Here is a 14333-nt window from a genome sequence, read left to right as displayed (position 1 = left end):
AATTTGACTTCAACGACTGAATTTTTTTAAAAAAAACGGGATATTTATAAATAAATAAATAAATAAAACGAAACTTTTAGAGAATCTGAGTTTTTGATAAAAAGGCTGAAATTCGAGAGAAAAAACCGAAGAAAATCTCATCCCTGTATAAAAGTCAACCAGTTTTATCCCAAGGAAATGATTTTTAGAGAAACTTCAGAGGGAGGAATGAGGACTTCAATAATTTCGCTCCGCGGAAAATTAAATTCCTCATAAAATATTTTAACTTGCGCAAAAAAAAATTTCGGCGGAATTTAGCGGGAAAAATGGAAAAATCTGAGAAAAAGCGGAAATCCGCGAATTCGCGGAAGAATCTCATCCCTGTTTATGTAAAAATCATTTAATACTGCTCTTCTTGCTAAACTTATTTTTCTAAGAATCTATAATATTGGGGGAATTAAAGTCTTCTATATTCTTAACTGAAATAAAAAGAAAGTATAAAATTCAATTTTTTCCAGTTCCTTGGAAAGCATTGTTTCTTTGAATCCATTTCATTTCTGATTATTGCCATTTATTTCCTTTTTTTTCTTCCTCTTCTCCTCTTAACCCCTTTTTTGCCTGCTCTGTTTTGACTAGTTCAACCGCTTTTCACTAGGTTAATTGTTGCACGATTACTTTGCGTTTGCGTTGTAACGTGATTATGCTCTCTCTATATATAGCTTTTTTTTCATTTTAGTTTTCTAAACATTAAATGAAACTTGTGCACAGCATCAAAACAACTATACGCAATTTGTCAAATTTTATTTGTGCTGAGCATGCAGCTTTCTACGATATTTAAATGTATCATCAACAAATCTTTTTTTTTTCAACTTCGACGAAAGTGCCATTTCATGATTAAAATTAAATTTATATTACATCATATTTTCTCAGGGAAAACTTTTTATGAAATAAATGAGCTGTAAAAAGATTAATTACTGTTCTTAAAAAAGAAAAACATGGGAGATTTTTTTTATTTAATCAAAATTATTTATGAAGTACTCTCGCGAAATAATATGCTTAGCTAATTGAAAAAAACGAGAATGTATAAACAGTTCATTAAAAAAGTTTTGAATATTTATGCTCCGATAAGAATCTGCTCAACTGATGACAAAAATAAAATAAAATACTGATCAATCTGTTGCTTATGTGAAATATATTTTAATAATGATTACTCAATGCCACTTTATTTAATGGATTTATTGGCGATGGAAAAAGCTGTTTATATAGAGGAAGACATTTTCCTGATTCAATTAAACTCAGTTTGTTTCGAAATAATTTGCAATCATTTGCATGTGATGATTGATTAGATGGGGAAACGTAGTTTGACTAACTACTTTTTAAGTTTGTGAGAAAAAAAATATTTAAAATTCTTAATGGCAGTTGATTTTAGTTAAAATGATCTATTGAATGGATTAAACTACGCCTCTATCAGAGTTACCAACTTGCTTCGGACAGTAAATATATATTTTAAAGTGGTAGTTTACCAATTGCGATTCTTGGTTTAATAAATTCAATTTAGTAGATTTTTATCCACCACAATTTCTAAATAATTCGTAGGCTTACATAATTCACCACTTTATCCTTCTTATATCAAGCTATACCTTTTAAAAGCTAAGCAAAAATATTAAAATATTTGAAAAATTTACTCTGTAGTTATTTACCGCTTTTTTAATTATTTTGGCGTGTCCGGAACACTTGGCATCTCTGCTTTGATTACGAAAAAAAGATTGAGCAATTAAAAAAAAAACTAAATGGCAATAAAACCTATAATCAAATAGTAATTGTATATAAATGATTCTATATAGGACGTCCCAAAACTCTTGGTACTTACGTTAGGGGGTGATATTGAAGTGTTGTTTTATCACTTTAATACAAGATAGACTTATTTAGAAGGTTAGCAAACATTTATTCACCATAGCTGTTCTATTTTTTATCCAGACTGTTGCCATCCAACATACAAGAAATGATTTATAATCATCTTGCTTTATAGATTCATTATCGATTAAGAATAACACTACAGACTATCCCCCCAGCGACAGAGAATTTTACTCTGTAACGACATAATATTTCACATAAAAATTTGAATATTACACTATTTACATCATTGATAAATAATATTTTATACTAAACAACCTTGCTTAGTTAATAATGTTAATAACAAACATAAGTTACCAGTTTTGCTGAAAAGTGTACATGTCTTCCAGACCTTGTCACAATCACGTTCGGGTCACCACTGAAGTGTTGTTTTATCACTTTAATACAAGATAGACTTATTCAGAAGGTTAGCAAATATTTATTCACCATAGCTGTTCTATTTTTCATCCAGACTGTTGCCATCCAACATAGAAGAAATTATTTATAATCATCTTGCTTAATCGATTCATTATCGATTAAGAATAATACTACAATATAAGACAGCATGACTTGCCCAAATCACCATACAATCCATGCTCCGAATGCAAGTCGTAACGCGCTGGAGGGCACAGACTCTAGTACTTTGACTGGACTTTTTCTTCTGGGGTCATATGAAGAACCTCATCTACGACGATGATTCCAGAGATTCAGCTGAAGATTTTGCTGCTCATATATCCACAGCTGCTATCACCGTAAGAGAGATTCCTGCTGTTTTCACCCAATGAACGGCGGTACTGCTTCTACAGTGTGAGGTTTGCATTAATGTTATCGATCTTAATTTTGAACAGTCGCTGTGATGGGGGTCTTAGTTTTATTTAATTTCCTTTTGTTGAATAAAATGTTTTTCTTACTTTCATCTTTTTTTTTCATTCCATATATGTCTGTCTTATTTCCCATCATTTCGTAACTCATCGTGTTTGATGCTCTTGCGTTTAGCTTAGCATTTCGACTATGGATGTATGGTGACTTCTGCTTGTCTAGTTGCCTTTTATCATCCTTTAATTTAAGTAAAAAGAGTTTTGGGATATCATGTATGCGCTTAATTAAAATCTAAATTTTTTAAATTTTTATAAAAATAGGAATTTATTCAAGTGTTCGTATAATATTAACAGTAAAAAAAATTATTTTACTATTTTTAAATTGGTACCATGGATTCTATATCTGAAATGTTATTTTCGTTCTAACCACAGGTAGCGGCAGGTACCTAATTCCCATCATTTCGTATCGCAGCGTGTTTCGTGTTCTTGATTTTAGCTTAGCGTTTCCACAATGGATCGTATGGTGATTTCCGCTTGTCTAGTTGTCTTCTATCATCCCTTAACTTATGTTCCAAGAGTTTTAGGACATCATGTATGTGCTTAATTGAAATCTAAATATTTTAAATTCTTATAAAAATTGGAATTTATACGAATGTTTGTATAATATTAACAGTAATTTTTTTTTACTTTCTTTAAAATGGAACTGTGCACTCTATATTTGAAATTTTATTTTCATTCTAACAACAGGTAACACATGCCATGCTTACCTTGCGTAAACACTGACTGAATTTGTGACGATATAAGGGATATTTTAAGAACCAATTTAGCAAATATTCACCATGAAACTCAAATTTTCAGCACACACATATTTTTACTTGTACCAATCTTTAAAATGAATTTATAAACTTCGCAATTCTGCAGTAAATGTTTTACGATATAAATAGTTAGGATGTCAAATCTTATAGAAGTTAAGTGTAATAAAACTTTTGGAATTGCAAAAGACACTTTAAAAACGATGAAAATTCTTATTAAACTATATACGAGTATTTAGGTAATGGATATCGTAAAAATCATTATTGTTTACATCATCAAATATCGAACTGGAAATGAGGCTAAAATTTAACGCTGCATGGAACAATGTTTAGAATTTAATTTCATAGAATTCGTACCACAAAACCTGCATTTTTAGTTGATAAATAGTTTGTACAGTTGCCAATTTTAACAATGGTCCTTTATACTTTGCGCTTAAACTGTTTATATTTCAGTAATGCGAATTATTTGAGAATAAATAAAATCAAGGATTTCTACAAATACATTTTATTTCGTACATTCCAACAACATTTTACATACATTCGGGTAACTACACCACTATCACCGAAGAAAAATTGATCTAACCCTCTGATCACCATAGAAGAAGGTGTAAAAGAACTACAAATAGCAAGTTTTATTATATATCTTCCTAAGAAACTACTTAATATTTCTGAACTTACATTAAGATTAGTAATACAAAACTCTAACAGTCATTGTGTTTGGTTCTCGGAAGCTTATGAAAATGAGGGCGAGCATCAGATTACTCTGAAACTGGCGTATCCTTAGATACCAAGAAAAAAATCTTTGTACCAGAAAGAGTTTTAATAGCATTGCTTGCCCGTAATGGTAAGTTATTGTATTGGGCAGGGGGTGGGGTAACTTGTTTTTGTAAATTTATTAATCGGAAACCTTTCCTAGAAACCAGTGGATTTATCTCTTCATATGCACTTTTCTCTTCTTCTGAATTTTGGGTTGAATTTCCATCGACGTAATTCACTTCACTCTTTTGAGGTTTAGATTGTCTAGAAATTTGCCTTCTAACTCGAACTGAAGCGATATTTCCATCTACTGGATAATTTATCTGTAATTAAAATGAAAAATAATTATTTCTTATGAATATATCCTTTGGACATTCATAGAATTCGAAACAAAAAGGATTCAATTTTTGTTTATAATACCTCCCAAAAGTCTATAAAATTATTTTGCTTGGTGACTGAAAATTTTAAAGATATTTATAACAGATTTTGAACTTTAATAAAGGGAAAGAAGATTAAATTTTTTTAATTCACATCCTAGTTGGTTCGGAGAAAAAAATAATATATTCCTTCGCCTCACATTTTTTGCACTGAATAGCTAAAAGTATTCAAAGTAGAGAACAATAGCGCGTTCTTTTGAATGAAGCAGACAAGATATATTTAAAATCAGATGAAGAAATTAAATTAATCCAAATTATTATAAAGAGTAATTAAATAATCCCACGAAACTTAAGCGACACTTGATTAGAAATTGTATTCGCTTCATAAACATATAACTAGGAAACTTCACAACATCGGAGAAACTTGACGCTCTTTAAAATTTAGAGGAACACGATAGATATTTCAGTTAACAAGAATACGAGAAATCATCAATTGCTGCACATTGTTGGAATCTTGGACATAAATTCAATTTCGACAATGTAACGCCAACTCATCTTGATGGAGTTTGGAGTCTTGTTTTATTTACATGAATGCTGTTAGAATGCCATAAGATGTGAAAATACATTTTACTCTGATTTGCCCCTCTCGGCCACTGAGGTTTTTCTTGTTCTGTTTTTATATTCTTTTTCTCGCTACTGAAATTTTTCTAGATTTGCTTCTCACCTTTATTTTCCAATTTTCTTTTATAGCTTCACGCTTATATTTCAAATAACTTTTGTTGACTCTCCATCGCGTCTGGAAAGTCTTGAAAATAGACGTCTGTTTTTGAGCTCTTGAGACACATCGACTGTTGCTTCCAATTTGTATATTTTTGAAGCTGATGAAGTTTTTAATCAAGTAACTTTATAAACAGCGTCTTAAAAATATTGGAACAAACTTTTTAGGGAGCAAGGGCTCCTTACAAATATTAAGAATTACATAGGAACCCATTGTAACCATAAATGATTACTAATTTGTGATCTGCTGTCCATTATTGTAATGCTTTAGGGAGAAAGAGTACCCAACAGCACTGCTTGGATACCGATTGGTGATCTCATTTTTGCCTGATTCAACGACCCATTATTTAATTCCGTGGTGAGTTTTTAAAACTATACTGTATTTTGAGCCAGACTAGTATGTATTAGATTTCGTGGCAAGAGTAGTCTATACTTATGTCTAGGCGAAGGAACTCTTGGATGTGCGACCGTGCCTAGATGTAACATACTGGTAAAATAATTTGAATAAAATGGTAGCATAATTTGAAATAAATAATGTAACTTTCTTTAAAACATAGCTTGGAGACAGAAACCGATTGCAGATTTGACTTCGATACGAAATTTAAGTTCTATTTGAAAAATCTCATGCAACCGAAAAATCATTGTTCCTCAGTGGTATCTAAACACTAAGACGGCTTTTAATTGGAGGCCTATGTTTTATTATAAAGTGTGGATCGAGTTATATGTTGTTAGTCAAATAATAATGACAAGGAAAACTTACACCGCAGTTTACTTCCATACATTGTGCCTGTGTAAAGGTAAACTTATTTGGTGCTGATTCCTAGAACATAAAGCATCAAATTCAATGTAAGTAATATCAAATTCTATGTAAATAATCTTATCAGAATTCACAATCATAAGTCATATATTACGGCAGTAGTTAGGTAGTTGTATTAGTTGTATAAAACAATACATTATGTTAATGTATTTCTTAATTTCATTCTTAGATATTTTTATGCTTTAGTTTACTATATGCAGCGCAAAAAAAAAATATCAGCCTGGATAGATTTCATTCAAATAATTAGATTTTCACTTTAAGATTTTTCAATATGTCAAACTTAATAAGTTTCAAAAGTAACCACAAATATGCTAATTAATTAATGCTAACTATTAATTAAGATACGAAATTAGTTACAAATATGCAATTCCTTAAAGAAAACACTTTTTTTTTTAAACTTTTGGATTTTTGACTCATATAATTTTAGAAAAAAGTAGAACATATATATATATATATATATATTCATGTCATCATTCATATCAGCATACTTCTTTTGATGAATTTATACGAAAAATTTGCGTTCATAATTTGAGTAGAACGTATGTTAGAAATATTAGCTGAACACACCTTATTACAGCTATAAGAGAATTTGTAATCCAAACAAATTTTTTTTTATCTATCCTATTTTAATAGAAAGAAAACCTGAAGTTAAGAAAAAAAAACAGATAAAGATTCTAAAAAAGCGCATCCTTGAAATCCTTTAACGATTTTCTATTTTTAGTGTTTGCTGCTTAAAAAAATTAGATTCATCAAGACATTTTTTGATGACAAATTATACCGCATTAATATCCTGCAAATTGTAGTAAAATTGGAAATACGTTTTAACAACTTTTAAGTAAAGGTTTTCAACGTGATCCTTCTTTGAAAGAGCAACTTTCTTATTCTTAGTTGCGGAATAAGTTTAAACGTAAAAATAATAGTGAAGTTCAAACATTTCACAGGGTTCGATCCTGAGGAACGGAACTTGAAGCTCATTCAACTTCAGATCAATGGGAGTCACCTTGTGTGGGAAGTAAAGGTGGTCGGTGCCAAATGCGGACCACGTACATTAAAATAATTTATTTCACGGAGGGTGTCCAATTACTTAAAAAAATGCATGTGTATACTTCTTTTGTGTTCCTTTATGGACAATGTCCAATTTTCTACGATGGACTTTTACGTAGCAATTTTTATTTTATGGGCAATGCTGCTTATTTTACAGGCTGACCATATATTTGCTAAAACGTAAAACTGCAGGAGATCAGTTTTTTTTTTAAGTTTTAAATATTATTATCTTCAAACTCAGTCTGAAATCTCATAAATTTTAAATGGATTCTTTACTCTGCACAGATGAGTCAGATAGTAACGGATGAATTATAACAGATGCACTTATTAAGAATAATTATGAGATCGAAAACATATTTATTACATGTGCATGTTTTAAATAAGAGAATCAGACATTTTAAAACAGATGCTCGCTTTTTCAGTTTATTCCATGAAACGTAAAAATGCCCCAATTTCTCGCTTGATGTTTTGTTTAGCTGAAATTCAATAAACAGCCGCAACCATTTTATGTTGTTTTGTTTTTCTTTAGATGCTTCGATAAAAAAATACATCCGTGCTATGCTGACAAAATACGTTGTATTTTCATTTAACTAGTTCTTATTTTGTACAGTTCAAACATTATATGGTAATAAATATAATATTAGATTAATAATAAGAATATGCAACAATAATGGTATGCAATAATGATGATGTGTAATAATAAAGCTATAGTATAATAATATTACTCTTATAACGTTAATCAATATAAAATATATTTTGTACAACAATGTCAAAATAAATAAAATCATCTCACGGTCCAACGCAATTTTCTACAATGTGTGTATCAATAAAAGACTAACATAACCCCGGAAAGAGAACTGGATTTGTCTCTTCTCGTTGCCAAAAGCAACGACTAAACTGAGTTAGAAAACTAAACTTTAAGTTACTCATAAAGTTGAAGTAGTATTTTAGACAGCAATAACCCAATGAATGAATTTCAAGAATCAGGTCACGAGTTGATGGAATAATTCAATTTTATTCACTTTTCTTCAGTATTTGGATAAATATTTCAAACTTAAGCTTGTCTTAGAATTGTAATACTTTCCCGTTTTTCAAAAAATAGCCAAATTTGATTGAGATATGAGCAATTAAAAGGAAAAAAAAATAATGTTACACATTCTTTATCACTTTCAAAATTGATTTTGAAATTTATATATTGGAGTTTTGAGTTTAAAAAGTAAATAACATAAAGAAAAGTTATTGCGTTTATGAATTCAAAATAGGAAAATTTCTTCAAATTCAACGTGAGAAGTATAAAAGAAAAAAATAAATAAATAAATTTAAAAAAAATAGCTGCCACCGATTAGCACTTGAACTATCTTTTTAAATAAGTACAATTTCATGCATTTTAAGTTTAAAATCTTACAGTCAAAAATCACGACAATATGTAAGCATAATAAACTCCCATTATTGAAGTGAAAATAAATTCAATTTTTGTCTCTTTGCATGGTATCGTGGTGAAAAGTAGGGAGATCAAACCTCTCTGTATCCATGCATGTATATTTGTGCTGCTTTTTCCTTATATGTTCTACCTATTACTCAGTGTGCTTCGTTTTGGGTATATAAGCTTTTATATTGCATAAACAATTCAAATAAAAAATTAGAAACCAAAAACCGGCATAAAAAAGTTTTTTTGTGTATCATTGAATTTTCATCTTCATTTCAATATTTGAATTTTTAATTTCATTTTCTTATTTAGTTTTTTTCCATTAGGGGGCCTCGGGCACAGTCAGGTTTTAGTTTAGCCACTGACTACAGAAAGGCTCCTGTGTGTTAGCAGGCAGTGTGTCCTCTAATGAAGTGCTATTTTTAGTAATGAAGTGCTATCTTTGGTACATATCTTTAGAATTTCGTTTTTGCTTGCTTTTGGTTTCTAGCTTTCTATTTAAATTTTTTATCTAAGACAAATTTGGTTTTTGCTGCTTTTAGCCTGCTTCCATTTAGACTTACTATATTAAAGTTCGTTTCTTAAAGTTTTCTTGATATTTGCTTAAATCAATTTCACACTTTAATTAGGCTTTTATATTGCATTTAACAAATAAGTAAGTATAAATATGTCAATAAATTAAATACATATTATGCTGAATTTAAATTTCTGATACCTTCGACCTTTCTTTAGCTATTTTTGAAAGTACGACAGTAATGTTTTGATCAAAAGAGCGAAGTGGTCAAAGGTGTTCTTGAAAAAAAAACACTCTTATACGATCGAATCTAAAAGTATGTTTATTCATTCACTTATTGTTGAAAATTATTCAGAATGTAAGCAATTTTATGTCATAACTTTTTCCTTAAATATCCTGTTTAATACGCTATCAACTGTGTAAGCGAGAAGAAAAAACTTAATACAATTGCTGGGCACAGAATGTTATTCGGGAATTTAGTGGTATTTGCAATTGCTAATGAGAATTAGCAACTACCAACTGTCTTATTTTGAACTTTTAATAATACTAAATCATACCTTGAAACAGAAAAAAAGTCTTAAACTAACAAAGGACACGGGATGAAATCCCTTTAATTTTAAAATTCTTTTCTAAAAATTTGTGCAGACTAACTCATTTTGCATTAGATAAAGATTAAATTAACATTTAAATGCTTAACATTAAAAAAAGAATTAAAATAATATCTAATAATATTGATCAAAAATAAGTGAGTTAAGTATACTTACAGAACCTTCGCAGGCTTTCAACTATAAATAAAGAAAGAAAACAAATTAAATAAATAATCAACTGACAAACATTTTCCCAACATAGGAAAGAAGGGAACACCTCGAAAAAATTAATACATTTAACAAGTTTATATTCAGTTTAAATTGCTTATACATTTGGAATTTAAATATAAATTTCCTTTATAATTTTTATATGCAATAGCATCCAACAAAAATAAAACAGATAAGTTTTAGTGACTTGGACATAGAGAAGTAAAAGCAAACATTTTATCTTTTTTGTTGTAAAGAACCGAGCCAAATACAAAATTCTTTAATCAAAAATTTTCAGCCAATTAGCATAACATAGCGTGAACTATATTTATCTGTGTAATTTATATTAATAATAAAATAAGAAAAGTCAAATTTCAATTCTCCATTTCGCCATTGGAGACCAAATAATGGTGCTCATGATTCAGTTTGGTTATAAAACGTTGAGTTTCTACCATAGTTTTCCTTCAGTTGTGACTTTTCAGTTGATAAAAATTAAAAATGAAGAGCAATAGTCTAAGACATTAAAAAGGAGCTTAATTAAATGTGCAAATATGAGCATCATAGAAGACTATGTCATACGATGTGCTCATATGTGGGCTTTTTGTACGACTTTGGGTTGGTAACCAAAATAAACTTTTACATTTTGGATACAGGCGATAAGGATTCATTCCATACACTTAAACCCAATTTTATTTAATAAACAATCGGTCGTTGAGTTGGCAAAGAGGATAAAATCAAAATTTTATGTTCGTTGCATAAACATTGATTTAGGTTCTGGAGAAGTTTCAGGAAAGTTCATCAAGATTCCCGAATATGAAACAGATTACGTAATATTTTAATGATATTCTACCAGCCATAATAGCTTCCTTTGAAAAAGGCTTCATCTGTTGCATTATAGACTGAAGACAGTTTGCAGAGATTCTTTAAAGGCAGAGAAACTTCATAATTTGCTTACTATTTCTGAAAATTGATTCTTCCCCTAACAGAGCTTGATGCTAAGCTTAAATTTGACATATAGTATTTTTAGTGTCTAGAAGCAGTGGCGTAAGGACACGATGCATTGGCTTACAAATAAGAAATGTTAATAGCATAGGAACATTTCCAATGTCTTAAATATCTGATTTTTTTTAATGTCAATGTTGTGTGGATAGCATTAGAATCAGTGAAAAAAATGAAATGTTTCATACTTTATAACCTTCGCTAAACAGCCGACCAATTGCTTGAGTTTACGACTGCTAATGTTCAACTCCGTAGCCTTGTAGTTTTGAACCCAATTGTGGAGGCAAGAGAACTCTTGGATCAAGTATTGAGGGAAATTTGCTTTCGTGCAAGATTTTTTTTTCTCTTTATGGAACTATTCCGCATTTGCTTTACATGGAGACGAAATCTGCGAAAAACTCTCACGGTTAGCCTAACGACAAGTGGATTCTAGCACATGATTCGTCTACCACTGAGGATATCAGGACAGTAATCGGTGTGAGCTAGGTGCGGAATTCATGGTTGGGATTTGAACTCAGTGAACCTCATTGGGAGGCGAGCACTCTATCCTTTGAGACATATTGGCATTTTTAAGTAATAAACGTGTTTTCGTTTTCTACACTCTTTTGGCAAGGGGTAAAAATTCTGGTAAAATTCTAGACCGCACTGTACAGTAATAAAATTTATGTAAAAAATTAGCTTAATTCGGATTAATAAAACCGATTCATAACGGTATTTAAACTATTCATTTGTTAATTTTTCGTAAATATGGTAATGGTTTATGGGGTTTTCCAAACTATTATTCTCATTTCCTCTTATATAGCAAGAAATACAAAATTAAAAAAAGAAAAAAATTAACCAAATGAAGGACTTTTATGACATGCTCAAATAACATGATAAAGTTACCGAATTTTACCACATATTTATAAATACACACTTTATTATTAATTCTACCAAAATTGTTACTTAATGTTTCGGTAAAAATTACCGAACTTTTGGTGTTCCAATAAATCCAAAAATACTCTAAATTTTACCATATTCTAGTAGTTTGGATCATATATATATATATATATATATATATATATATATATATATATATATATATATATATATATATATGCCTATTTTATACTTACAATAGATTCATAAGCTGCATTTGGACACCGGAAACATTTTGGCTGGAAAATATATGAGATTCATTATTATTTTTATAACAACACTTCATGTCGAGTAATTGCTCTAAAGAATATTTTGAATTACCTGGTATTCCAATGGATTTCTAGAGAAGATGCATACATTTGTGTAACTGCCAGTTTGATTATTGATATCAAAATCTGTATAGGGAAGTAGCCAATCAAACTGAAATAAAAGGTTGCTTTAAGCGGTACAAAGTTCAAAAATTTTCATTGTTTTATTAGTAGCTTTTTTAATTCTACTTTCGATTTGTACGAGTTTCAAGAATACAAGAATATTATTATGAAATTTTATTTTTATATCATTTCATACTGACCAACGAGATCCTCAATTTGGAAAAGAAAGAAAAAATCAAACACTCGAGGTTCAAGTTTATATACGTTCCCTAAAATTTAATTCAATCAGGTTTGTGACATAGAGTATCCAAACAGAAATGCAAAAGTTAATCTTCATTTTGAAGTGCAATATTATTCAACAATTTCAAGTTTCTTGTCTCATATTATATTTTGATTGCGCCAACATTCAAATAAAATAAGTAGTTATTTATGCAGAGAGCTACGAATTTTACACTTTGGTGTTCACCCCTATTGTCGTATAAACTTAAGCAACATCCAATACGGAGATCTTTTAAAATCATAGTGAAGTAATTTTGTAAGAGAAATTGCTTTTATTTTTGGCTTTAAACAAGCTATTCAAACTCATTTGAACATTCTACCTCGATTCCGCTACATGTTCAATCTCTCTCCTGTTTGGTCAGCAATAGTAAATTAGACAATATAAATCTTTAGAATTTTTTCTTGAACTTTTAAATATCAGAGGTAAATGCCATAAAACAAACTACCACCCATGTTTATAATAAAGTTAATAAATGTCACATTTGTTGCAAATTACTAAATTTTACGTAATGCGAAATGTAAATCAACCGTCAAAAGTGGAAAAGCAATTTAAAAAAATCTGTTTTTTTTTCTCGTTTTTTTATTCATATTTCTAGCAATTTTACAGTGAGTGAAAAGAAAATGAGATAAATAAAAAACGAGCTCCCTAAAATGATCTAATTTGCTCGTACTAAGTCTCAATCTTAGAGCTCTGAAGGCCCCTCTTTAAATATGGTAATTAATTAGTACAGATTATGTATTTTAGTACAGACCATATATTAAGTTACGGAATCCAGTACAAAAACGTCGTTCTATGTTTAAATAAACATACTCTTTCTTTTCGATGGATTCATATTTCTGACCCTTAAATAATGGGAGTTAGTAAGAATCTAGAAAATATCATTGAAATAGTACAAACAAAGTAGTGGTCGGAAGTTTAGATCCCTCAAGGTTAATGTAAGTTTTTGAGTGTTTCGTCATTACTCTAAAAATAAGGAATTAATTAAGAAAAAGATAAACGACTACTTAACGTGATTATTCAACGACAATTCTATGCAATATGTAATTATTTATAATTTTTTTCAAATTTTTTTTTTCAATTTCCCAAATAATAATGATCCAAAAAAGTTGAATTTCATCCTTATAAATTTTTACACGATTTTAATCTACGTAGTTTTGCAGATAAAATCAAAGTTTCAAGGTAATTGATAAATAAGTTCTTCAGAAAAAAATAAAAATAAGACTTCTGTAAAATTATGAATTGAATTGAATTGAATGTATGGCTTAGTGGCACAAAGTTCAAAAAAGGACAAGCTGCTCCATACAATACGGTAAAACAGTTCAATAGACAAAGCACAGGCACCACTTTATTTGTCATACCATTATAACTGATAAAATTGTATAAGTTTGTATCTGTAAAATTATGAAATATTCCGGAAGTGAAACTAACATTAAGGGACCAAACTTTTAACCACTCACTTGTCTAAACTGAATGATTATATTTTCCTGATTTCAGTTATCCCTCATGCTTAATCTATTTTGATGGAAGGTATAATCATTCAGAGAAAGTACATTTTTGTCTCTTTTCATTACTTAGAATATCATCTGCGCTTATTAATTAGCATATTTATGTTGAGGTTTTCAAATCATTAAGATTGAATTCTTGAAGGTGAAAATCGAATAATTAGGGAATTAACTCAGAGTGTTTAATTTTTTTGCACTGTGTTAAACAATTAAAAAATAGTAACCTAATTAAATTTAGATATTATCGCTAGAACGC

At 29.6% G+C, this 14333-nt stretch overlaps 1 protein-coding gene across 4 annotated transcripts in view; it reads right to left on the bottom strand.

Annotated features, from left to right (window-relative positions):
- Positions 1–3991: 3991 nt before the first annotated feature.
- Positions 3992–14333, bottom strand: part of LOC107456699 (uncharacterized) — an 84169-nt gene continuing 73827 nt past the window's right edge. For 3 of the 4 annotated variants that reach the window (XM_043055139.3, XM_043055134.3, XM_043055153.3), the window contains 5 exons: positions 12246–12344; positions 12122–12163; positions 9978–9998; positions 6173–6232; positions 3992–4581 (listed from right to left, as the gene is read on the bottom strand). In XM_043055139.3, the coding sequence (XP_042911073.1) occupies positions 4261–4581; positions 6173–6232; positions 9978–9998; positions 12122–12163; positions 12246–12344 (543 nt within the window). In that variant the 3' untranslated portion in view covers positions 3992–4260. The remainder of the gene's footprint in view (positions 4582–6172; positions 6233–9977; positions 9999–12121; positions 12164–12245; positions 12345–14333) is intronic. The other variant, XM_087150193.1, reaches the window with a different exon arrangement.

The sequence above is a fragment of the Parasteatoda tepidariorum genome, chromosome 8 (assembly GCF_982258835.1).
Source record: "Parasteatoda tepidariorum strain Cologne lab strain chromosome 8, Ptep-v5.0, whole genome shotgun sequence".
Classification (NCBI taxonomy): Eukaryota; Metazoa; Arthropoda; class Arachnida; order Araneae; family Theridiidae; genus Parasteatoda; species Parasteatoda tepidariorum.
Note: the sequence above shows the minus strand (reverse complement) of the source record. Positions and strands in the feature narration are given on the sequence as shown.